This window comes from Gymnoscopelus braueri, assembly GCF_963280865.1.
Source record: "Gymnoscopelus braueri genome assembly, chromosome: 5".
NCBI lineage: Eukaryota > Metazoa > Chordata > Actinopteri > Myctophiformes > Myctophidae > Gymnoscopelus > Gymnoscopelus braueri.
In genome coordinates this window covers 32996548-33022703 of record NC_137606.1, presented here as the reverse complement: position 1 = coordinate 33022703, position 26156 = coordinate 32996548, and the positions used below count along the sequence as shown (strand labels likewise).

Genomic DNA, 26156 nt, shown 5'->3' with positions numbered 1-26156 from the left:
AGATCAACTTTATAAACCCCCCTGCTTTATTTTTTAAATCTCACCTGCACTATCTACTATTAGCATATTTTGTTGTTGCTTTTATCACTTTGTATTTTTTTCTGCAATAAACAATATTATATCCTGATAATTTTTCAAGAGTGGCCTGGCCTAGAGGCAGCATTATTACAATAATGGACAAACAATACAATACATAGGTAACAAACACAAATGAATATCCAGTTAAAGTGCAAAACAGGATCAGAAACTGTGCCAAGAGCACATTTAATGGGGATCAATAGCCAGTTTAAATCAGGAACAACCTAGCACTTGGAAGTGATCTAGTATAAGCCATTTAAAAAGACATACATCATAAATATATTTTTAAAATACATTTGTGTCTTTAAAAATAAAATTGGCACTTAGAGGTGTTCTAGTATGCGCCATTTAAAAGACATACATCATAAATGTATTTTTAAAATAGATTTGTGTCTTTTAAAAAACGTTACAAATTCTCGATCTTATTTTGAAGGCAACCGGAAACCTTATTGTTGCTAGCTCAAAAACCGGATGTCTTACCGTTGCTACCGGAACGGAGCTAGCAGATTGAGCTACAGCATTCTGTTTCCTTGACAGCAGTGTTGCCATGTCCGCTTATTATAAGCTACTTTGGGCTTCTTTTTCTGTAAAGTTGCTTATAAAATATTGATCGTTGCAGCCAGTTGCGGGTTTTTTTGGGTCTTGTTTCACAATTTCTTTCATGTCATCAACCCCCAGATGAATATGCATGTGTCCCCTAACCCCCATCTGAAAATGTTTTGTGCCAGGGAGCCCCACATACTAGATTTTGTGTTGTTAGAATGTTTAAAACATCTGTCAAATATTCCACATTTTATCTCACGATTTTTTGAAAATAGCCGATCTACAAGCTCACAGCGCGTCACTGCAGTATATATAATCTTAAAGTGCTCATGGCTAGTGCCCTAGCTGCTTCTTTTGAGCTTGTTTTCCTAAACCTGGCTGCTTGTTTCTCTCCCAAAACCTGGCAACACTGGTCAGGAGAGGAGGAGTCCTGGCTGTAGTTCTGCTCTGCCACATACTCACCACACAGCAAGCAAAACCTACTGCAATTTCAACCTTTAAATCAGGTACCTTTTAACAGAATTTTCTCATCTGAACGTAGACAACGTACATCAAGAAGTCTCTTTCGAGTCGAATCAACGATAATTAGCTTGCCATTCATTGACTAACGGGTGCTGTGGTTCATTTATCTATGCTAGCAAACTAGCGAATTCCGCTAACGTTATGTTGGTAAACTGTTATCTACAAAGATAACAGGATCTTATGTAATGGGTGTTAAGCAGTGGTGTAAAGTTACTAAGTACATATATTCAATTACTGTACTGTACGATTTTGAGATATTTTTGTGTGTTTTACCACTGTCAGTACTTTTACTTCTACTCCACTACATCTCAGAGGCAAATATTATACTTTTTACTCCATTGCAATTATTTGAAAACTTTAGTTAGTTACTTAGTAGATTTTGATTATTATTACAAAACACACATTTACCACTTAAGCCCTGTATACATTTTGGCCATTTGAAAATAGCAGATCTACAAGCTCACAATGCACTGTGAGTGGAAAGTCCACCCATGCACTTATATACATTATTCCTTGAAACCCAGGAAGCTGTGATATCAGGAGACAAAATCAATCCAATTGCTCCATTGCCAGTAAACTAGAAGAATACTTTATTAGCAAAAAAGGCACAGTGGTGCAGATGTATACAAAAGGATGCTAAAAGGATAATCCAAAAAAGCCCAGGGCTTATTTCCATTGAGGTCCTGTGTATTCAATTCATCGAGACATTTAATGACAAACAATAATATGCAAAACATCATATAAACGAGTAGTAATGCAAAAGAAAAATATTTACAGTAAACCGTTGGGGGGGGCTTTGGCAGTGATAAGCCATAGACTTTTTACAGGGGCCAGTTACAAATTGCAGACACCTGTAGGTGCTCTTTTAGATTGGTTTTGACGGATGGTATAAGGAGTCGCACTTTTGTATGATTGTTGGAAGGGCATTCCACATTTTGGTGGCATAGCAATAGAACAAATTTAACCCCAGTGGACTCGATGATTGTCTGAGCTCTTGATAGTGCAAACACTCAAAAGTAGGAAAAAGTTAATAAAATCACCCCCAAGAAAGACTACTGTCTAGCTTGGAATAACTTTTAACAGGAGTGAGTTGCCCAAGATCACATTAATAATGCTTATGAATGATTGACTTGTGGTAGTTGTTCTCTGGATAAGATGGGATGGTCTTTCCCTACTCTGAGGATAAAATGTAGTCAGTTTTCTCACTAAATATTGCTGGCATAATGTAAAGGTGAAGTCATAATTGTAATTCATTTCTCTGTTTTTCCTTGTTGATTCTTTGTGTCAATCCTCTGAAAAGCCCTGCGGCCACCATGGCCAAAGACCCGCTGGCGGAGGCTGGCCTTCATTTTGATGAACTGAACAAGATGCGGGTGTTGGAGCCTGAGGTTGGTCAGAAGACAACCGAGCTCAAGGAAGAGTGTAAAGAGTTTGTGGACAGTAAGTTCTGCACAGTTTGGTCGCCACTTCCAACACAATCAACAGTGGCAGTTAGCCGTTCCTGTGTGATTGTCACTTTTGTATTTCCTTTGACAGAAATCGGACAGTTTCAAAAAATTGTTGGAGGCCTTATTGAGTTGGTGGATGGGTTGGCGAAAGAGGCAGAGACAGAGAAAATGAAGGTAAGCTGGACCGTCTTCGTACTCAATGTTCCCTCAACTTCTAATGTACTCCAGGTTATGTCACATACCTGTATTATATTGTCAGAGGATATTTAAAAAATCTGGGAATAAATTCCTTACCAAGAAATTTCTTCACCAATGTGTTAGTAAAAGTGTCTAGTAACACATCTCATAAAGACTGAAATGCAGTTTCCCTAGGGGAATTTTTGACAGCTGTGAAAGTTGGGGTACCCACCATAACCTTATGCGGGGTAAAAAAATCTAAATTTAATTCTGTTTTAAGTAGCATGTGAGGGGTCAAACTAGGGTGTTTTTATGATTCTGAATCCATTGCAAGCATTTGTTTTGCACCAAAACCACTCGTTGGGCTAAAAACGGCCATAGCCAACCTTTTTGACCCCTCACATGCTACTTAAAACAGAATTAAATTTAAAAAATGTTCTCCGCATAAGGTTATGGTGGGTACCCTAACTTTCAGCAGCTGTCAAAAAATCCTCTAGGGAAACTGCATTTCAGTCTTTGTGAGATGTGTTACTAGACACCTTTACAAACACATTGCTGAAGAAATTTCTTGGTAAGGAATGTATTCCTAGATATGACATTATTCTGATAATATTCCCTGGCTATATAGCATTACCATTCCCTTTTTGAGGCAATAATACAAAAGGCTATTTATTACCTATTTTCCAATGGCTTATCATGTCTTTGAAGATGATCCATGATCCACACAGATGTATGAAGTGCAGATGAAATGGTAAAAAGTGTATCTATAGTGAAACAAATATGTTAACAGCCAGTACAAAAGTTTTCTCTTTGGGAGACCTTCATTCTGTGGGGGAAGTTCAGTTTCAGCTTCACCCAGCTGATGGCTGCTCAGATGGTCATGATGAGGGCTCTATACATATTTTAAAGAAATAACTTTTTTTAAAGCCTTTGGAATTATTTCCTCATACCAGGAATGGCAATGCTGTGTGTACAAATCTGGAGTTTATTAGAAGCCGAGAGCATATTGGCAAATGGTAAAATGGTCTGCATTTCTATAGCAAAAAAGGAAGTACAGTCTGCACACTGGAAATGCTGAAAAAAGCTCCGCTGCAATTTATTGCATCGTTTCGATCAATCAGATCTTCATCAGGTCGTATATGTCCTGATGAATATCTGATTGATCGAAACGTTTGTGATACTGCTGCTTGTCTTGCACCTGGGCCACGGATGTGCGGGTGTGTGGACCTTCCTCCTGCATTTCTATAGCGCCTTCATCCAAAGTGCTTTATAATGTGCATTACATCTACATTCACCCATGATTCATACACTTGCCCCGACGGCAGAGGCAACCATGCAAGGCACCAAGCTACAGTATTCATCAGGAGCAGTTCGGGGTTCAGTGTTTTGCTCAATGACACGTTGACATGCAGCCAGGAGGAGCCTGGGATCGATGGAGCCAGGGACCGAACCTAGAACCTTCCGGTTTCAGCCTACCTCCTAAGCCACTGCCGCCCGCCCACATTAGTACTCTTCTGCCAGTAGCAAGAGCAAAATAAGCTCTAGTCTAGGGTTTAACTGTCTGTTGAGGAGTTTTCTTTCAGTCTGTTCATTGTGACCTCAGCTGTTTCCTGCAGTGCTGCATTGGCTTATTGTGTTTTCTAATGGGGAAAGAAATCACTTATCATTTACCTGGCTGTGCTCTATGGCATAGGCAATTGGAGCAAGAAACCTGTTGAAGTCAGTGGCAAAACAACGAGAGGCCCAGCAGCAGCAGCTACAAGCTCTGATTGCAGAGAAGAAGATGCAGCTTGAAAGGTAAGCAGTGGTGTCATGGAGGCCACACTGGGTAGGACGCTGTGTGGCCAGTAATATTTTCACTCCCACCTAAATATTAAAACCTAACGTAAACATAATATTAATCACATACATTAAGGTCATTAGAAGATATTTTCTAACGCTGGTCTACTCTCCTCGCTGTTCTGTGCGCATGCGAAAATGAAAAATGTACCATGGCCAAAACAGGCCTTGTTAATTTTTCCAAAAATAGCCGATCTACAAACCCACAACACGTTGCATCACGTTGTGAGCTTGTAGATCAGCTATTTTAGCAATTTATCAACACCCGAATTGGAATTTATACAAATGATTCTTGCGATTGTGCAAAATAATTGCAATTATCTCAAATATTGCGATTTGACATCACATCATGTACACCAAACGGTAACCCATAAGGCCGCCTTCACATTAAAGCGGCACGATTTTATGAATAAAATGTGATTTTGTCCAATCTGTATGGTAGAGTATGTTAATACAATATAGCTTATGCAATTGGGGTGGTTGTATTTTGTCTCTCTGCTCTTCTACTGAGACATTTAGATGGTATCAAAGGTCATGTCTCACTTAGACACAGGATCCCCTGAGCAAGCAGGTAGACTCTATAAAGTTACATAGTGCAGCTTAAGAAATTAACGTTTCCATTCATCTTCACACAACAGATACCTGAATAAGCTGTGATAACGGGTAAATGATTTGAAACAGAAGTATGCAATCACTCAGGAGACTTGTAGGAATTCCAGGCCACAGCATGTGTGCCACTTAGTTAGAAGCATGCAAAAAATAATGATGTTATGGATGGATATTATACCCTTTTGCCTGTCTGTCAATTCATTGGGACAACCTGGTGCAAACATTGGCCATTGTTCTGCAATGTATGTGATATAACTCCTGTCCGGACATGCCAGCTATAAGAGGAGACACATAGCCCCTGTGTTAAGGTTGTTACATGCAGTTATTCCAACGAGGTGTTTCCCATTACAGATACCGCATTGAATATGAGGCCCTCTCCAAGGTGGAGGCTGAGCAGCATGAGTTCATCGACCAGTTCATTCTACAGAAATGACGACATGGTACAAAGGCCAGAGTGAAATGCATACGTCGTCTATATGTTTTGCATTTGTGACCAAGTGCCTGTTTTTGTTTTTCCATGGGCGATACCCAACTACAGGGAATTACAGTACCTTGCTGCTAACAGTGACTTAACTCTCATTATATCTCTGCTCCTCATGTTCAAATGTCCTCTCCCGTTTTTGGAACATCTGCAGTGACAGACAGCCGCCCAGCTGTACCCCCCATACAGTCATCTACCATTATTGTTGTAAGCTTAATCGAATTGGAACATTAAGCCCTGTTCATACCATAGCTCTGACATTATGTCAAGCATATGGAGAGGATAACGCTATTTATATACAAATGAATTTATTTATACTATTTATACTGAAGAATCGCTCTGTGTATCTAGTTTTATTACGTTTTCTACTCATTCGAACACATACAGTATTTGCATGTTACTGTAAATAATTTCTTGGTTTGCAGATATGTAAAATATTGTAATGTTAATTGTGTCATCTTTTATGCTGTAATTTTCTATGCTGCTGTTTTCTGCAGCAGAATTATAACCTTCAGCTGACATTCTGGATTTTATTACATTCTTCTACAATCTACAATAACACATTCAAAATAACTATTTTAACATTCCCTAGCTGTTCAGTCTCTTCTCTTACCTAGCTTGATGTATTTTATCCATGTATCAATTTAGAAGACAAATGGATATACTTGAATAAAATCTATTGCACAACAATGTTGGTGTTATTTTTCTGTAGATGTAACATGCTTTAGGTATTTTCATTTTTTGTAAATCTGAGGAAATGGCTTTCTGCAGAGGACGAGAGAAGTTTCCTTTCCGTTATGATTTTTATGTTCCACTTTATATACTGGCACATATTCCATATCGGTTATCATGCTACTGTGGCTTGAATGATGAAAAAGAGCAATTATCTTCTCAAGATTGTGACACAGCTGAAAATATCCAATCTCAAATCTCTGATTACATTTGACTGCAGGTGATTGATACAAATCAGCAGCTGTCATGGGCATTAGGATCATCAAACGGGTGTATGGATTTATGAGGGTTTAATCATTTGTAGCATGGAGAAATCTATAGCATGTTTAGCTGCAACAGAAAGTAGGATACATAAATTAGAAACAAGATTTGACCTTAAACACTTGTAGTCTATAAAAAGTATACATTGGAGTGTTTTTTGTTTTAATGACAGCAGTATTTAACTTACATAGTTCTACAGAACTGGCTCTCCGACTCCATAAAATAAATATACTTCATAAATATGTGGACTGTGGTGCTGTGTTTGATGCTTTGACTCATTACTTGGATATAAAACCATTAAATACAAAACACACAGCCATTGGTGTCCATGGTGCTCCCATTTGAGCATGGCAAAAGCATTTGCGGTTAAAAGATTAATGCAATTATATACCTACACACAAATTTATATTAGGGGTGAGCTTAAGTAGTCCAATTCTTTGTTTGGCTGATACCGACAACGAGCCTTTCCGAACTACTTGCTATCAGCTCATGGTGTGAGCCTTTAGCCTGAGCAGATTTGATAAAAGGCAGGTGCCGAATAGTTTAGGCTACTGTCTAGACAGGCAGTACAATGAAAGATATCGTGTTTACCCACATTTTGCTTTGGTATTAACTTCCCTTCAGAGTACTTAAACATGTAAATTAGCTACTTAAAATGCCCAGCCCTAAACTCACACACACATGCCGTTTATACTCAATAAAGTAGTCATTTTACATAAAGTCAACATTTATGTGATGATTATTTCAATAAGTCTGTAACCTAAACAACAGGATACAACTCACTCAAAATGCATTGAATACTGAAGTGTGGCCATAAAGTTCTTCAGGTATATAACATGTACAGACACAGCTGCAGTCAGACCAAACACTGGGAAGAGCAGCCATGGAGGACATCCAGCTGCATTGAATAATAGCAGTAGTTGCCTCACTTCTTCACATACTGTAAAACAAAAAATGATAAAATCACAACTTACTCCGTCTGCATTAATGATGTTGAAAAGTAGTGGACCTTTAAACTCACTTTATCAAGGATCCAGTTGGCATCTCCAATAGCTCGTTGAATTATCAGTTGTATCCTCTCTGGGTCATTTTCATCTGAATGACTGTTGTATCCCTACAGTGAAAAAAGACAAGACAAGATTCAGACATTTGTGCATATTATTAATGCTTCAACTGTCCAAGATTACAGGAATCAATATATGAATTCTACGAAAGTGGTTTAGCATTAAGCTGTGGTTTTGGGCATGCTTAACCCATTTAGACCTGGAACACCAATACATAACTACACCTTTCAATCCGGGAACCCCTTTTGGTGTAGTTGTTGCTGTATACAGTATATAGCAACATTATCTTTTGTAATGTATTTGATTTTTTTTTTTAATATATTCTTTTTTATCCCACGATTTTGTAACCCATTTTTTCACCCAGTGCCAATTGCCTATGTAATCCTGGGCACTACTCTTCCTCTGCCAGCATAGGGAGAGCCCAGAACTGAGCTCATGCTTCCTTCAATGCATGAGGAGCTATCAAGCCGCTTCTTATCACCTGACAGGGGGGAGTTTCCCTGGTTGGACGTAGCGCGTGGAAGGAACAGGGAAACGTTATTCCAACCAGTTCCTTCCCCCTCTAAAACCAAACAGGAGCTCCAAACTCTTTGCCCGATGTGGTCTGCCTACAGGGTGTTTTTAGTGACTCTTGTCGCTTCATCTGTGTGATTGTCCTATCACTTGGCTCTCTCCATGTGAATTCCACAAATTTGGAACATCACGTTGTCACACAAATACCTAATCATGCTGTGCAATTTTTATATTCAATTTGCAATGTATTTTTTTTTATACTCAATCAATTAAAAACATAAAATACTGTTGACAGTCAAAAAAAATTATACTTGCATAGTACCACTGAATGAATTCATACCAGTAACAGTTACAGTCGGATTGCCCATCCCTGCTTAGGGGAAGAAGACCTCACCTGTCTTATTGAGTGTCGATAATGTTGTTGCATTGCTGTCGTTGGTAACTGCCTGCAGCACCTGAGCAGGTACCGGTAGAGATGTACGGGTGTCTGTATTAATTCAGCTCCAGCTAAAGGTGGCATATCTCCAGTGTGCAATATCTCTAGTCTAATCAACAGACTTCTGTGGAAAGGGAAATGTGTTTGTTAGGATACTATATTTAGTTTTGAATTGACCCAAAATTGGTCAAATGTATTAATAATGGCCCTCACATTTTATGGTCATATTCATAAGCTGATTGAAAAGATTGTTGTTTACTAAGCACTTTTTTAGACACTAAATCTGAAAATAAGACTACCCAACAATAAGGACAATTTGTTACTTGGTGGTTTTGACAGAATACATTTATTAACCGTTTCCTAATTTCAACAAAATGTCATTGTTAATAATAGTAATACCACTTTTCAAGCATCTTAAAAGCTTTGAAGGCTTTTGGAATTTTATCAGCTGATACCATAACAAGACCATGGAAGCTCGTCCAAAAGGACCTGTCTGCATGTCATTTGAGGTGAAACTACTAATCACATTTACATCTGGCAGATCTTAAAACAGGCTTCGGGTTTAAATATGTAATTTAAAAAAACTATTTTTCTAAGGATACCTTCATTCACACAGGCTCTTCAGGTTCTTCTTGTTGCATCACTGTCCAAACCAAAAACAGAACAAGACGAACAAAATATTAGAACCTGTCTTGCTCTTGTCCCCTAGGTCTGATCCACAAAGTTAGGAGTTCTCCTTAACGCTAGAATGGTACTTTCGAGCCGTTGCCCCTTGCCCGAGCAACTGGGGTAGCGCAGGCTGCGCAGCCTCTCGTCTGTAGTAAAACATTTTAAATACACTTTCGCCACTCACAAAAACAAAGACGGTTTTAAGATGTTGAAAGCCAAAGCCCTACTTTCCTTAATGGGAACACTCGGAGCCCCCCACCTCACGTCTAGAATACATTTTTGACCAAAATGTAATAATCCACCGGGTGGGGAAATGCTTTATAATTACTCCACTGCGCCCCCTACAGATCTGGTCAATGGACGTTAAGGAGAACTCCTATCAAATGCCTTTTGCCTATTCGTACATAGCTAATTCATACATACATCTACAGACAAACACATTAATTTAAAGTGTTGATAACGTTACAACAATCTCAAATATTACAAGACAGATTAACATTATGGTGACTCACATGATGACACATGGACTGTAAACAAAAACAAGACACGAATGCCCTCTGTCTCGGCTCGCTAAAAGGGAGACAAAACGCAACAGGTGTTCCACCAGCTACTAGGTATACATAGTAATGAATTAGCTATCTAATCAACGCCAATTAAATCTGTTGTGGAACTCTACACTGTCTCTATTTGACTGGATAGAAATCCATGAATGATAGACATAAGCTAGGGAAGTGCAACTGTGCAGTATTGCCAGGTCTTGTGAGAGAAACAAGCAACCAGGTCTAGGAAAACAAGCCCAAAAGAACATGAGCACTTTAAACCTATGCATCGGTTATTTGAAAATAGCCAATCTAACAAGCTCACAACGCGTGGAGATGCGACGCATTGTGAGCTTGTAGATCTGCTATTTTCAACAATCTTGAAATAACGTGGAATATTTTTTGAAACATTCCATCACAAATAGGCTACGATACATATTAATTTGGGGGTCCATGACATGAAAATATTAGCAAACCACTGGTTTAAACAACAAGCCCAAATAAGCAACTATACGTCCTTGGCACACTTTGGAAACAAGCCCAAAAAACCGCAACAACCAATATTTACAAGCAACTTCACAGAAAAAGAAGGCCATAGTCGCTTATAATAAGCGGACATGGCAACACTGATAGAAACATGAACTTGCGCAAGTCCTCTTCTTCCTTCCTTGTTGTTTATTTGTGGTTGGAAAAGAGTGCATTACCGCCCCCAGCTGGACTGGAATGTATTGGAGCGATCAGCCAACCAACCGCCTAACGGTAAAGAGTGACGCAGCTCTGAGCCTCTGAGTACTAGTCACGATCTTTATTCATTCCCTTCAATCTCTTGATATGGTTTTGTTTTTGTTTTGTTTAATGATGCAAGTCAAAATGCATATATACATGCCAAAAATGTTGCTGTTTCCCAACAGTTTATTGTTTATAAAAGTTAGTTTTCATGTTGTTTGTCCTTTTTATTTTGAGTCAAAGGGAAATCTTGCAATCAGCAGGCCTATTCTTCAACGTTCGATAAAAGGCAAAAAGAAAACTCTCTCTCTCTCTCCCTCTCCATCTCTCTCTCTCTATCGTGTGTCATCCGTATCAGTGTATAGACAAACAGCATAATCTGACAATAGTTGCTATTATATGCACTAATTTACCCAAACACACTCCTAATTATCCATGAACTCCACGCTATAGTGTTGGTTTAAATAAATAATAGTTTATTCTATTTATAATAGAGCTGGCGCTGAGGTAGTCATGGTTCACATGACGGTCGTCTGTCACGACCGTCATGAATGAACTTCAACTTGGTGTTTGCACTTCCTCCCTTTATGGCCCGCACATTTACATAAACGTTCAGACTTCAAATATAAAGTGCTTACCCCATGGCCACGGATGTTACAATATGTAAAGCCCCTCATAAGTACCCATATCTTCTGTATTGTTCAATAAAAAGCATTTTAATCCGATCGGTGGCCATTTTATCATAGAGTTATAATGTATCAGAGTGCAGTACACCTCCCAATCGATAGGGTACTAGAGTTGAAAACGTGGTGAAAACACAAAAAATATGGCCACCAATCGGATTAAAATGCTTTTTATTGAACAATACGGAAGATACGGGTACTTCTAAGGGCCCGTACAGACTTTTAACATCTGAGTCCATAAGGTATACACTTAATATTTTAAATCTGAACGTTTATGTAGATGTAAGGACTATAAATGGAGAAAGTGCAAACACCAGGTTGAAGTTCATCAATGACTGTCATGATAATGACCGTGATGTTTCAGGGCTACCATAGATTATATAAGTATATATATAAATATAAACAGCATAATCCAACTAGCTGCAATCATTTACCCAAACACATGATCAAATGATCCATGATCTCCACGCTCTAGTGTTGGTTTAAAGAAATAACAGTTTATTGTATTCATAAGCAAGCAGAGCTGGCGCTGAGGCTGAGCTTTGTGGAAGACTTGCACTATAGGCGATCTGCCCCCCCCCCCCCCTGGAAACTGTTTGGTACCGAGCGCATCGTGACGCACGCACACGCATGCACGCACACTGATACACACAGCTGATCTGACAGCTGAGCGCAGGCAGCAGAGGACAGTCCGCAGCAGCAGCAGCAGCAGCAGCACTCCTGTCCTGTACAATCCACTGTCCTTTAAATCCATCCAGTTTAGTGTTAACATGGCATCCGAGGAGCTGGCCAGAAAACTACAGCGCAGGTTGTTGGCCGCAGAGGCAGAGACTCCGTCGGATCAGATGACACAAGCGACACCGGTGAAACAACCAACCGACCCAGATCCACCACGGGGACACAACAACGACCCAGAGCCACCACGGGGACACAGCAACGACCCAGAGCCACCACGGGGACACAGCAGCAGCAGCAGCAGCAGCAACAACAACAACGACGATGGCGATGCACCTTCTGAACTGAGCGCCAAACTGAGCCGGAGACAGGACATCAACGATGGCACTGCGGCTCCCAGGCTCTCCAAGGTGTTCAACCCCTACACGGAGTTCAAAGAGTTCTCCCGCAAACAGATCAAGGACATGGAGAAGATGTTTAAGCGGTATGTTTGATCTGATATAGCAGGGCATAGGCCTGCATGCATAATGTATTATTATTATTATTTGTCTTATGGAGTGGCTCATAGGAAATTACATGAACCCGTTCAATCCAGGAACGCATCTACAAATGTCTTCTAAATCCTAACAGGTTTCTGAAAAACCAACACAAAAATGTTGCTATAATATCAGTGGTAGGCCTACTCAAACTTTTTTATGTCAGACAAGGACCCCCAAAATGATACGTATTTGAGTTACACATGTTCGCTTTAAAAATATATATATATTCAAATATTTGCACAAACTTTCACGATTTTCAATAAATAGCAGATCTACAAGCTCATAGCGTGGCACTCGGTGTTGCGCTATGAGCTTGTATATCTGCTATTTTTGAATAGGCAAAGTATAAAATAATGGTTATATAGCTCAAATCTAAAATGACAGAGGCGTTGCTGGATTGAATGGGTTAATAACATACATATACCGTACATGGTTGAATACAGATCCAAGGATATTGAATCCTATGATAGGACATGTATAGGACTCCTATCCACATGTAACATGTGGGACTGGAAGCCCCTGATCAGATTAACCTAATACTAGTAGTCTATGTTGACCAATTGAAACCAGTAAAACACCTACTGTTCAGAATGATTGCAAATTCACTGATAACTTCTGATTGGATCATTGATTTACTATGTGACTTATCCTCCGCTGGTGCTGGCATAAACAACATCTTTTTAGATATGTCTTGCACATACTTCTGGTCATGTGTGCAGCTTAAGTAGCTTGCTGTATGGGGAAGAGAGAGAGTGCTTAGTACAGCCTCCCCGTAATCCTCTGACAGACAGGTAAGTCCTTACTGCTGCAGCCTGCCTTGTCACCCTGCAACATCAGTCTGTAAACCAGGCAGTACCCACCAGCCCCTGCCTGGATTTGAAACCTCCCTGGTTGTTGACATCCCCCTACCAGGCCAAAATAATGTTTTCTCTCTCTCGGTCTCTCTCTGCCTCTCTCGGTCTCTCTGTCTGTCTGTCTCTCTCTCTCTCTCTATTTCTCTCTCTCTCTCCCTCTCCCTCCTGGGCATTGGGACTGTTCAGGCATTGTGATGGTGTCCTTTTCAATCAGAGCATAAGGGCCACTCTTGTCTGTGGCTGTTTCCTCCAGTGGCACCCCCTACTCTGGGTGACAATAGCATCATTGTGTGTGTGTGTGTGTGTGTGTGTGTGTGTGTGTGTGTGTGTGTGTGTGTGTGTGTGTGTGTGTGTGTGTGTGTGTGTGTGTGTGTGTGTGTGTGTGTGTGTCCAGGGCAAGGGAAGGGAAGGCTATAAAGCCAGGATTTAAATTACATACAGGATATACGGTATATAATATAAAGCATTTTTCTTGGAGCATTAGAGGCTCACCTTTTCTTCACTTTCAGAAACCTTGGACTAACTGTAAGCTGTCAGATTGACTATTGTGCAGGTGCTACTTGGGAAAAGGTACGCATCACAGTCGTGCGTAGAGGTGAAGCATATTGCAAGTCACTGACTGCAATACCAGCACCGGTCTACATTATGCAGTGACAGTGCAGGTTTGCTGTGCTCTGGAGATGAACTGTAAAGTTGGAATGACTTTTGATATCCTGTTCAGTTTGGCATACAAGCGGTTCCACATTTAAGAGAGATAGGAAGTGGGTCAGACAACTTTTGATATGCAGGAAGAGGGATAGACACTGGAAGATAGTGTTGGGGAAACGAAGAAAGAGTATTTTCATAGTTCCACTCTAGAAGAAACAGCTGTCTTATAGGTTTAAGTTGTGTTGCCTCCTGTTTTCCTGCCAGACGTCGTTATGATTCTCCATGCATGCATATACGCACTATGCATGTATGATGGGGGTTTCCCAATCAGGAAAAGTCTCTCTGCTTGTCTCTCTCTCTCTCTCTCTCCTCCATCTCTCAGGCCTTGGTTAAAGTATGATGTGTGCTCTGTCTCTAATAATAGTCTTTGTAGTAGTTAATAATAAGCGTATGTCCATCATGATTCCGGCAAGTGCGTCATCATGTGCTGGTGGTTCATGCAGTCTTTCCCCCCACAGTATTGTCCTGAAGTGTATTCACTTTAACACTGTATCACTACCGTTGCAGTATGCTGACTCTATAAACACAGTTACGACTGTGGTTTGTTACACAAAAGATTATTTGCGCAGGCCATACTTTATAGCTGCTTGCTTATTTGACTTTATTACCATTTCCATGCCCAATCTTTAGTGAACAACACAAATAAAGAGGTCAGGTGCATTGTTAAAAAGAGTTTCCTAATGGCTGTTGGCAACAAAAGTCTGACTGGTCAATGGCTCCAGTCTTCAATTATGCAGGTTACTTGACCCCTTGTCATCAACTCTGGCAGGTTTTGGCGGTTGAACAGAGTTCATCCATCAGCTATCATTAGCAGTACTTAACTGAGACTGGGCTTGTCCTTCTAGTGTGCCGCAGGATGAGCTGGGTCAGTATATTTGGTGAGAGTGGGTAGGACTTTGGAATGTGTGAAGCTGAGATAAATAAGTGGGAGAGTCTTTCTACAGAGCATGCACTGAATTCCAACAACAGCTATTCCGTAACCTCAAAAGTTGTCTCTCTGATCTGAGTTGCATCTGCCATCGGATGACAAGTGCTTCTAAGTGAAGTTGTAGTTAAAATTGTACATTTAATTCCAATTATGTAAGTATATATGATGATATACTGTAGACATGCATCACCTGAAAGCATATATATGAGTGTATGTTTCAGTTTGAAGGGTTAGACAATATGATATGAAAACATCTCAATGTATTTTTATGGATTTGTGTGTTTCTTTCTTTCTTTGTCTGAAGCCCTGACAGTTACCTTCACCTCAAATCTCACCATCTCATCTCTTTGCGTAATCCTGTCTGTCCCACTCACCCACTTCCTTCATCCCCATGGGAGATCTGGTGCAGCATCATGTTGTAGCGCCCTAGTTTCTATTTTCAGAAAACGCTGGGTCTGAACTTGAAAGCATATTTCACATTTAAAAAACGTTCATTTCCCTGTATGGCCATGTTGATGTGATGTGATTCATGCGACCTGGGTAAGCAAGAGGCTATGTGTGTGGGAGTTCACTGCCTTGTCCTCTCCTATGCAACTGTCACCAACTTAACTATCGCCTACAGCTGTTCAATAAGACTCACTGTTTGTCTTAATGAAAAATTGTCAGCAGTCAGAAGCCCAGATTTTCTTTCTTTTTTAAAGATATTCTTGGGGCATTTTCTGCCTTTATTGATAGAAACAGTAGACTGACAGGAAATGGGGAGAGAGATGGGGGGGGGGGGGGGTGACGCGCAGCAAAGGTCGTCGGGATCGGGAGTCCAACCCGCGACACGCTGTCAGGCTGAATTACCAGCCTAGGTGCCCAGACGGTTACGCCAACCGTCCGGGCCAGAAGCCCCAGACTTTAACAAAGAGATGTCTCATTCCCTCTGCTTACGCTCATGTAACTTTACTTTAGATTTCAGGCCAACATGCATACCAACAACTACAAACAATGAACCAAAGTAAAATATTGCCTTAAATATAGATGTGGTTTAAGTGTTTACACACTCAGGCGGGCCGTCAAAACAAGCCTGGACTCTGTTCAACTCACTGGGTTTTTCTTCTAAAGGCGTATTTCTTCTTGGCGTTGCCTCGGTTTGACCCTCTATCTTATTCTTGGGTGAAAACATCCACCACAATGTTAAGACTCAGAATAAAACCAGCTACACTCACTGGCTTAAAATTGAAATTATTTACACTAAAATGTGCTTGCATGAAATTGGGAGAGACAGGCAGACATAAGAGTGAGGGAAATGGGGAGAAATGGCAGTAGAGAAAGTGAGGTCCCAAAAATATATCCCATCATGCCAAAGAGCTCCAGCATCTATAATTAACACTGGAGGAAGCTGCCGAGACAATGAGCCTCAGCCTGGACGGTTGCAATGAAAGTGGCACCACTCCCTCCAAAAGAAAAGGGAGGTTTGGTTTAAAAGAATTTGTTGTTGTTTATCAAGAAGGGAACATCCACACCAAAATGTTCCTGTCTGTAGACGATTGTCAGTCTCCCATATTAAAGGCTTATGTGCATGTTTTTCAACGATGGTCTCAGATAAGAGGTTAGGGTTAGGTTTATTCTTATTTTTCATTGTTAGCTTTTATTCATTTCAATATCATCTACGATTTTTAGACGTTATTTTAGTTTAGTTAGTATTTTGCGTGCAACTTAGCAAGTTTTTTAACTAGGATCTTGGTTGATTTGCTTATAATAAACTAGGGAATCATTCAAAGGCTTTGTCTACACATGGCCACAACCAATCTGCACAACCCATGTCAGTTGCTGCAGTATAGTAGCAGTTGTCTCACTGTGTGTTCAAACAGCAGTTGTCCAATACAAGAACAACTTTCACTGCTATCGCTTAAAGTGGACAAGATTCCTTTGGGAGTTTTGATGTCTGGTAGATTTTAGTGTTCCTTTGTTGGCACTGCGGTGCTATCATGCAGCCTGATTGTTTCATAGTTTATATTTCTTATTCATGAGGTTTTAAAAAAGAAATGGAGTGGGGGTCCAAGTGACCTTTTGGAAGAGGAATGAAACAATAGCCTAGTTTCTGGTCTGACCAGATTACTGCCTGGACCATTTAGGGCATGGCATGTCTGATAACCTTGTGTGCATGCGCGACCGCACGTGTGTGTGTGTGTGTGTGTGTGTGTGTGTGTGTGTGCGCGCGCACACGTGCACGCCCATGCGTATATGTGCATGTACTTTGTCACTCAAACTCAGATTGTCTTTCCCCTTAACAGCTGTGTGAACACTTCTATAAATACTGACTCTATCAGAGAGGGCTTCACTGAGCTTTTGCCTCAAAGGTGACAACAGACAGGTCCCACCATCCGTCATGATTATATGCAAACACAATGATATTACTATCATATTACAAATAATATGATAGACTCATTTGATAATACATACTAATAATAATTTCAATATAAGTAAAACTGAGTTTGAGTCCAAAATGTTCTTCAACCTATGGGTTATATCAGACAATCTTCTTAAACTAATGTGATCTACCAGTCCAATGTTTTTCATCCAATGTTTTCCCAACATTCTTCAACCAATGAGCCGTGAGAAGGTCTGAGTTACAGACACTGAACAGCTTCATCAGAGGAATATTATGTTAATACTGTAATAATGGGTACTGTGATGTAATAGCAGTCGCTGTTTTGCTGTGTTTTGCTGTGGCAGGTTTGACTCTGGTAAGGACGGCTTCATTGACCTGATGGAACTGAAGCTGATGATGGAGAAGCTTGGTGCACCACAGACCCACCTGGGCCTGAAGAACATGATCAAAGAGGTGGACGAGGACTTTGATGGCAAGCTCAGCTACAGAGAGGTGTGTGTGGGTGTGTGCGTGTGTGCGTGCGTGCGAGATGTATTTTTAGATTATGATTAGCGATTCCTCCTTTGCCTGGATGTGTTGTCATTAACATAGTGATGTGAGTTTCTGTGTGTGTGTGTGTGTGTGCGTGCGTGTGTGTGCGTTAGAGATGTATTTATAAATTATGATTAGCGATTCCTCATCTGCCTGGATGTGTTCTCTTTAACATAGTGATGTGTGTGTGTGTGTGTGTGTGTGTGTGTGTGTGTGTGTGTGTGTGTGTGTGTGTGTGTGTGTGTGTGTGTGTGTGTGTGTGTGTGTGTGTGTGTGTGTGCATACTTAAGACTATGTGTATGCAGAGGGAAATAAGTGTTTGCTCGAGGGAATGAGTGAAAATGTTAGGCAGGAAGCAGCTGATATTAACAGGTGGCCCTGGCAACTGTTGGAGCCCCCTCTGTCTGTCTGTCTGTCTGTCTGTCTGTCTATCCAGTCCTCCTCAGTAAGACCTCCTACTCACACACTACACTTCTCACACAGAGGCCTTTCTCTCTGGAAACCCACTTTATCTTAACTTATTTATTTATTAAAAACTCTGCCAATTCCATAGTAGTAAATGCCAATGTACAGTATAAAATGTAAATATAATAGTCTCTCTCTCTCTCTCTCTCTCTCTCTCTCTCTCTCTCTCTCTCTCTCTCTCTCTCTCTCTCTCTCTCTCTCTCTCTCTCTCTCTCTTTTGACTGTTTGGGAGAGAGAATATCCCATTACCTGTCCAATTCCCCTCTGGGCTAAATGAGAAACCCTATCAGTTCACACAAAACCAGCAAGGTCACAAAGAAACCCATTCTTTATAGAGGACAGAGCTACTAAATTGCAAACAACTTGCAAACAACTGTTAAATCTCATGTGTGGTCTTAACTGAAATACATTTAAAATCACCATGAAGCATTTTGCAACAGTGGTTTAAATGAAGATGCAAAATGAAGACTGTTTTTTTACTCATTTAATTTGATAGTCTTTGCATTTCTTAAACACAAACACACACACACACAGTCACACACACACACAATTTATGATTCATGACCTGTGGGTTTTTGTGCCGTGCGTGAGTGGCCAAGAATTTAATCACTGATTGTTTTAACTTGTACAAATCTTCAACATCCAACCTTCTTGCCATAACAGTGTTGAAGTGATACGAAAGTTGTCTATAAGTTGATGTATGTTATGGATTATGATGTTATCTCACTCCCTCTACTCATCACCTGTAGTTCCTGCTCATCTTCCGAAGGGCTGCTGCTGGAGAGTTACAGGAGGAGAGTGGTCTCATGGCTCTGGCCAGGCTGTCAGAGATAGATGTCTCTACTGAGGGAGTGATGGGGGCCAAAGACTTCTTTGAAGCCAAGGTACAGTCAACGGAGGGGGGATGGACGTGTGTGATTGTGAGTTTTTATTAGAGTTGCATATGTTTAACCTCACAACAATTATATTCTATTACGATTCGAAAAATCAATGCATCATGAAATCTCTTATTTGACCACGATTTGATTATTTTCATACATTCATTGGTTGAATATTTATAAAACCCACACAGACCTAACCACTTTCACGTTCATTTAAAATGTTTTTAAAAAAATAGCAGATATACAACCTCACAACGCAATGTTATTTTTGATACTTTTGTGCGACACTGTAGTATGACGAAGTAGGGCATTCATTTACCAATAATAAATATGAAATATGGAGATACAAGGTTTCTGGTCATCATATATATATATATATATATATATATATATATATATATATATATATATATATATATATATATATATATAACTGTACTGTATATAAAAATAGAGAATGAAGCCAGTTTGAATCGGTAGTGACCCAGTTCGAGATGCGCCTCATAATTGCTGTGTAATTCAGCCTTTTCATCTGTGGCCTCGTTCCCTCATTTCTCTCTTGCCTGGGAGGAGGAGAACAGAAGGTGGGGACATCACAGGACTCAGGCATTGGTTGAGGCGTTGGAGGAGGCCCCCACACTGGGAATTTTGTCACAGATGTGCTCAATGTTTCTATGCTGATGTCTAAAAAGGCCACAGAGCATTCGTACTCCGAACAATGTCCTGATCTACCCTCAGCACCCAGGATGGCCCTTGAATTATGAGTCAACTCATTTCTCTTTCCTTTTCTCTTTTCTTTTTTTGAGGCATTTCTGTTTTGTTAGACAGTGGATGGAGACAGGAAAGTATTAAGGAGTGAGGCGAATATGTGACACAGACTGACTCAAGCACATGAACGTCACAATTATGTGGTTAGTGGTTGAGCCATGAAGGAGGACCTTTAGTGCAGTGCACCCCAACCTTTTTGCCTTGGAGCCCCCCTCTGCAACAAGCCACAAGCTGCAACGTTCTTAGAGAAGTCAAGATAAGACGATAGGATAAAAGTAGATTTCAATTTCAATTTTGCATTATGATTTTGTATGTATTAAATAATATTTTTGACTACCTAAAAGCAGATTACCTGGGTGGGAACCAGCTCTATTGCACAAAACAAAACAGGTGACAGGATGTACGGGACTAGTTAACCATCCTAGATTTTGGTTTGCTGGAGAAGACCAAAGTGGAAATTGTTATTTTTATTAAATCACTTTCAGCATTGCCCATTGATTGTCAATCTTCTGTGTGTTTTCCAGGTGCAAGCTCTTTCTCTGGGCAGTAAGTTTGAGGCTGAAATCCGTGAGGAGAAAGAGGAGAAGCAGCGCGAGGAGCTGGACAGGAAGCAAAGACGCGCTGCCTTCAAAGAGCTGCAGTCCACATTCTGCTCATGAGGTGTCTTGCAATTACATGTAGACATCAGCACACGTACAGTACGTGCACCATTCTGACCACGCACATTTCACCTGGAAGGAGACTTTAGAGCTAGCCTCATCGTTTGCCCCCGGTGCAACCAACCAATTTCATAGCTTATTTATTTTTTCCATTTCATGACAACCTTTTTTTTAAATCATTGTTTGGTCTTTGAAAGGTTTATTTTTGACCTCCCACAGTAAATCTAGTGTGTGTTGTCATGTTTTGAAAAGGAGCATCACTTTGTGAACACGGTGAGTGAATCGTATCATGACATTTGCACAGATATGGAACCAGTGTTAAGTAACCCTTATATTCACAAAATCCATTTCCCATTCAATATCAATGGAGAAAGAGCATCTTAAATGACCAATGCAGATTATAATATTGATTCCATTCTTTTTTCTTTTTTACCTAAAAAAAACTGGTTTAAAGATTTTCTTAGTAATGTTAAAAGGGTAGGGAAGAGTGGTGCGGTAGCAATATACCTGACATAGCTAATTGGTCTTATCAATAAAACGACAGGTGGGTTCACTGCTTTGGGTCAGCACAGTAAACAATAACAATGCAGTGTAATCCTATCCTTCCGGAAGCACCTGAGCAGACTAGCACCATCTTTGTAACAACATCCACTATCGTGGTAATTACCTCACCTTCTCATTCACAAATGTTTGTTTTTCGAAGTATAATATATGGATATTTGGTTCACCCCATCTTACCACAAAGTGTGGCTGCCTACTTATAGCAAATCTACAGTAAGAATATTTTAATTCCATTCACAAGATTCTCAGCATCACATCACATATATCTTGTATGGTGGGATCACTTGAGGTGATTTTGTCCAGTGTCAGTAGTGATGGGAAAGGTGCTTGAACGTGGTGAAAACTCTTTATCCAATGAAGCACAACATGCTTGCTAACAAACTCAATAAGCACATGAAATATCACTTTAATGAAATTTGACTTTAGAACACTGTATGTTTCTTTTCTAGTTGCAATCTCAGTGATTGTACTGGAATGGCCAATGTAAATTTTACAAATGGGTTTGTGGAGCAACTTCATTTCTTTTCAGCTTGAATTCGTATTCATGAACAATGTTAGGACCATGAAAAAAATGATGTTTTATTTGAGACCTTTTAAAGTGTGTTTGCTTATCTAACTACACTAAATGAATATGACTGTGTGCCACCTACAATGCTTTAGAAATACAGTGCAAATGAAGCCTTATGTTTTACGGCTGATTTATACTTCATCGTGTGACTTTCACTTGCCGAAAATAGATGATCTGCAAGCTGACAATGCGTATGCAGCGCTTTGTGTGCATGTAGATCTGATATTTTCGGCATGAGACAGTCATACGATGAAGAATAAATTAGGCATAACTCAGATTGATTAACTTATGATTAATGTTTAGTTGGCTTACAAATCTAAAGTCAACATTAAATTAAATCTAAGCTATGGTCGTAAAAGCCATTAAGTAAATGGTAGTTGTTCAGCTATTAACGATTAAGACACACTCCTGGCATCTAACAGGCTTCTGTATACCCTCTGCAATAGCCAGGAAGTATTTTAGATAGTTTTAGATTGTTGGCTGTCTTGTAACAAATCTGCTGTATGTAGCATATTTTTTTTAAATGTCTGTTGTTAAAATCAAATAAAATTAATGTAATGTATTTTTCCATAAATAAAATAGTAATCACATTTATTTTAAACTAGTTTTTGTCTTTTGTCCCTCTATAGCAGACTATCCAGCACAATTGACCAATAATAGCAAAGATTGCTTTGATTTTTTCGGTTGCGGGTGTGCAGGACGGACGGACAGACGGGGGGGTGGTGGACGGACGGACCAGTTTAATTCTCCTTGTTTAACTAGAGACAGCAGTCTTTAAATAACACACTATGCTTTTATCAAGGTTGCTTGTTGTGCTGCTTGTGCGTGACACTGACAGAACATCTCACTACCGGAGATTGTAGAACAGCTGATAGAGTTAGTTCTCTATCTATCCTAGTGGTTCTCAACCTGTGGGTCGGGACCAAATTATTTTTTGGGGGGTCCCCCATTCCCCAGATGATTTGTGCAACATTGTTTTCTCACTCAACAGTAAACACACCAACATACAGTATAAGTGTAAACAGGGTATCTGCACATTTCTAAAGTGACAATTTAAGGACTTTTATATTCCTCTAATACCTCTCAAATGAGTAATAATCATAATAAATAAGACCATTACAGCGCGTTGTGAGCGTGTAGATCTGCTAACATTTATCTGTGGAACCGAGTCAAACAAAATGTAATGCCTCAACTCCTACAATTCCAAATGCTTGTCCCCAGTTCAAATACAATTATTTTGGGGGGTCACGGCCTGAACAGTTTGAGAACCACTGATCCTACTAGGGAATTAAATGCATTCACCTGGTGTCTGCAGACTAATCAGGGTCTAGTTTGAACTGGGATGGCAGGTGGACTGTGGATACACTACTAAGGCTACAGAGCAAAGCTATTATGCCCAGTTTATTCAGGTAGCTAAGGGTACGTGCACAGGGTTCAGGCCAGGTTTTAAAACATTCCCAGCCAGCTGAAAATAGCAGCCTCTGGGTCTCTGCCTGACCACAGTATGGAATTCATAAATAATATCTCATAACTAAAACAGGAGCATTAATCTTTCATACAACAGGGTGTCCCAGTGGTTCAGTCAGGCAGGGAGCTGACCACATAATCACGTCCTTGGTTTGAAAATACTGTAACTCAAGAACTGTTTTTCATGTCATCCCTTTTTTTCTCCGGCCTTTCCCCAACATGCTATCCAATGTTACGTAAATGATTCGATATTATGAAACAAGTAATGCTATGCACAACAACAACAACATCCACCCTGATTTAAACAAGCTATTAAAGGGATACTTCACTTTCACATAAAATAAACATTTAAAAAATATATTAAAAATAAATGAAAAAAGTAATGAAAAAATCACGGCCCCCTCACGCATTAGAGTGTCCTACTAATGTGTGAGGGGGCCTTTATTTTGCCATAACTTCTTTCATTTTTTTTTAATATATTTTTTTAATGTTTATTTTATGTGAAAGTGAAGTATCCCTTTAAATACCGGGTGAGTTTGGGGCATTCAGCTACATACTGTAATTATACTGTTTTCTGATATTTTATGTCTGAACAAAAAAAAAATCATTTTATGCTTTTTCATGACATTTGACCTTGGCCCAATAACCCATAAATTGTTTTGGGTAATCTAGGTACCATTGCCCATCTTTCCTGAATGTTACATGTCATTTGGTGCAACCAATTTCCTGTACAAGTGCTAAAAAGCTAAACAAAAACTTTTTTTAACAACATAGCTGTGGTCACAGAATAGGAGTGTCACATTGTCCAAAGCTCCCTTGGTAACATACTGTAATCAAATGTTGATACAGTACAATGTGGTTTCTGAGCTGCCCTGCACTGCTTTATTATTTTAACTACTGTAGATCTTGTCTCCTCCATTCTCAGGACAGTTAATGAAACAATCTCACCCAGGATAAATACCAGTAGTTAGTTCACAAGGAGTGAAGCTGACACTTAATACAAATTCTTGCTCAATGATGCAAGTTCAGAAAATGAATTAATTCTAGTCTGATTTTCATACTGTATTGAATTGAATAGGATCCAATGGCATCCTGGACAGTTGGACAAATGCGTTAGATATAAAAAAAAAAAAAAAAACTATGCTGCACAATGGGAAATTGTCAGCAGTTAAGTAAATGTGACTCATAGTCAAAGGGATAAATATGCAATAACACAGGTGGGTATGATCCTTCCTTTTAATTAAACACTGAAACCTGCAGTGTCCACCTGTATGCAGTTGCTCCCATGAGCACATGGAGGCAGCATTGTAAAAGCCAAGACATATACAACGCTCCTGTATCCCAGAGTCAGACTAGAGCTATACATTATGGAGTGAGACTTGAATGGCTGATGCAATTACAATAACTTTCTCATTGATCAGCTTGTTTAGAAAATATTTATTTTATGTAATGTACACTGTACAAGGCACTGAAGCATGTATGATACAGTTAGGTCTCATCCCACAATTTTATGCAATCTTATGTTGCTTTAACATTAATTTTCCTTTGAGATGTATATAACAGTGATTTCTCTCTGTGGAGATCAAAGAGAGAAAATATAATATAAATACTCAGGTACTACAACGTTAAGGTTTACTTCCTATGGAGATAAGTATAGAAATATTGTAGAAAATTAATCTTGGGTTTTCATACTGATTTTAGAGGTGATTTTTCAAAATGAATGCAATAATCAGCAAATCAAACAACAATCAATAAAACTATTGATCACCATCTAGGCACATTTTGATTGTTTTCCTCCTGCACTCTAACAGGTATGTCATTTTCAAGGTAACATAAAGGAACAAATAACACATTTTCAACCCAATCTTAATATAATTGTCCCTCACTAATGCTCATCATACACGTCTACTCGGTCTGTGTCTTAGGTGGTCTGTGGGCATTTTAGAAACCTGCCTACCAATGACATCACCGGTTGGGATTCCAAGCTAATGGAAACTATCGCCTTTCTCCTCCTGGAAAGTTAGCACGCTGAGATAGAAGCCATTGTTCTTGCTTCAATAAAAAAAGAACGTTTGAAATGGTTGAATTTACCACTGATAATGTCATCGGTAGCCAGGTTTTCGAACCATCCACAGTCCGCCTATGAGAGCGTTAGTGAGGAACCATCCTATATGGAGATGGTGTTGAAAAAAGGTGAAATGTTCCTTTGAGACATGCATGTCAATGTCCAAAAGGCTACAACTGAATATCCATAGCAGCTTAATATTGACAGTGAAATGTCTTCCCACATGATCCTTTTGTAAATGAAGAGTATTTCTCAATGGTGGTAGTACAGCCCCCCAGGGGGCATACAGAGAAGTTTGGGGGGTGCTGGAAGGAAGCAATCATTTTTAAAGGGGTGTGCTGAGGTGCCCTGGGGGGGGGGGGGGGCAGTATAATATATAGTATTAATGTATTCAAATGTACATTTTCTTCATTTCATCCTAGACCTTTTCAAATGAGCCGTGGTTTCTGAACTGTTTGTAGTTGCACGTTTTTGATTGATGATGTCAGTATCATGGTCAGTATCAAGTCATTATCATGGTCAGTATCATGATCAGCATCATGTCAGTATCATGGTCAGCATCATGTCAGTATCATGGGCAGTATCATGATCAGTATCATGTCACAGCCCTGTCACAGGGATGTCAGGCCCTGTCACATCAGGCCCCTCTCACAGCACTGTGTGACAGCCCTGTCACAGGGCCTGTGACAGAGCCATGACAGCTCTTTCATTCAGTGCTATGAGAGGGGCCTGATGTGACAGGGCCTGACACCCATATACAATTCTACTTCTAATCGTAACAGGCTTT

At 39.8% G+C, this 26156-nt stretch overlaps 3 protein-coding genes across 6 annotated transcripts; 2 read left to right on the top strand and 1 right to left on the bottom strand.

Moving 5' to 3' along the window:
- Nucleotides 1-1050: 1050 nt before the first annotated feature.
- On the top strand, nt 1051-6561 carry ift20 (intraflagellar transport 20 homolog (Chlamydomonas)). Of its 2 annotated transcripts, none has more exons than XM_080428408.1 (5): nt 1051-1127; nt 2444-2583; nt 2680-2765; nt 4462-4565; nt 5568-6561. In XM_080428408.1, exons 2-5 carry the CDS (start codon nt 2457-2459, stop codon nt 5647-5649), a joined length of 399 nt encoding a protein of 132 aa, XP_080284534.1. In that variant the 5' UTR covers nt 1051-1127; nt 2444-2456; the 3' UTR covers nt 5650-6561. The 2 variants fall into 2 exon arrangements, with proteins under 2 accessions (XP_080284534.1, XP_080284535.1); XM_080428409.1 differs by having other exon boundaries at nt 2418-2583.
- A 141-nt stretch (nt 6562-6702) lies between these two features.
- lyrm9 (LYR motif containing 9) lies at nt 6703-10103 on the bottom strand. 3 transcript variants are annotated; one of them, XM_080428410.1, is made up of 5 exons: nt 9885-10103; nt 9306-9346; nt 8662-8827; nt 7700-7804; nt 6703-7621 (listed from the first exon to the last, which is right to left on the bottom strand). In XM_080428410.1, exons 3-5 carry the CDS (start codon nt 8785-8787, stop codon nt 7616-7618), a joined length of 237 nt encoding a protein of 78 aa, XP_080284536.1. In that variant the 5' UTR covers nt 8788-8827; nt 9306-9346; nt 9885-10103; the 3' UTR covers nt 6703-7615. The 3 variants fall into 3 exon arrangements, with proteins under 3 accessions (XP_080284536.1, XP_080284538.1, XP_080284537.1); XM_080428412.1 differs by having other exon boundaries at nt 6703-7630; nt 7712-7804; XM_080428411.1 differs by having other exon boundaries at nt 8662-8824.
- Nucleotides 10104-12012: 1909 nt separating this feature from the next.
- On the top strand, nt 12013-22369 carry efhd1 (EF-hand domain family, member D1). The gene is made up of 4 exons (XM_080428403.1): nt 12013-12479; nt 17749-17896; nt 19150-19284; nt 20574-22369. The coding sequence occupies exons 1-4, from the start codon at nt 12091-12093 to the stop codon at nt 20706-20708; spliced, it is 807 nt and encodes a 268-aa protein (XP_080284529.1). The 5' UTR covers nt 12013-12090; the 3' UTR covers nt 20709-22369.
- Nucleotides 22370-26156: the final 3787 nt, after the last annotated feature.

What these genes read in the sequence shown, in the direction of transcription:
- ift20 (XM_080428408.1), top strand. Translation starts at nt 2,457, where the DNA reads ATGGCCAAAGACCCGCTGGCGGAGGCTGGCCTTCATTTTGATGAACTG. An exon ending in GTGTAAAGAGTTTGTGGACA is followed by an intron (nt 2,584 to 2,679) that starts GTAAGTTCTGCA and finishes TTCCTTTGACAG; the next exon opens with AAATCGGACAGTTTCAAAAA. An exon ending in CAGAGACAGAGAAAATGAAG is followed by an intron (nt 2,766 to 4,461) that starts GTAAGCTGGACC and finishes TCTATGGCATAG; the next exon opens with GCAATTGGAGCAAGAAACCT.
- lyrm9 (XM_080428410.1), bottom strand. Translation starts at nt 8,787, where the DNA reads ATGCCACCTTTAGCTGGAGCTGAATTAATACAGACACCCGTACATCTC. An exon ending in ATCGACACTCAATAAGACAG is followed by an intron (nt 7,805 to 8,661) that starts GTGAGGTCTTCT and finishes TTTTCACTGTAG; the next exon opens with GGATACAACAGTCATTCAGA.
- efhd1 (XM_080428403.1), top strand. Translation starts at nt 12,091, where the DNA reads ATGGCATCCGAGGAGCTGGCCAGAAAACTACAGCGCAGGTTGTTGGCC. An exon ending in ATGGAGAAGATGTTTAAGCG is followed by an intron (nt 12,480 to 17,748) that starts GTATGTTTGATC and finishes TTGCTGTGGCAG; the next exon opens with GTTTGACTCTGGTAAGGACG. An exon ending in GCAAGCTCAGCTACAGAGAG is followed by an intron (nt 17,897 to 19,149) that starts GTGTGTGTGGGT and finishes CATCACCTGTAG; the next exon opens with TTCCTGCTCATCTTCCGAAG.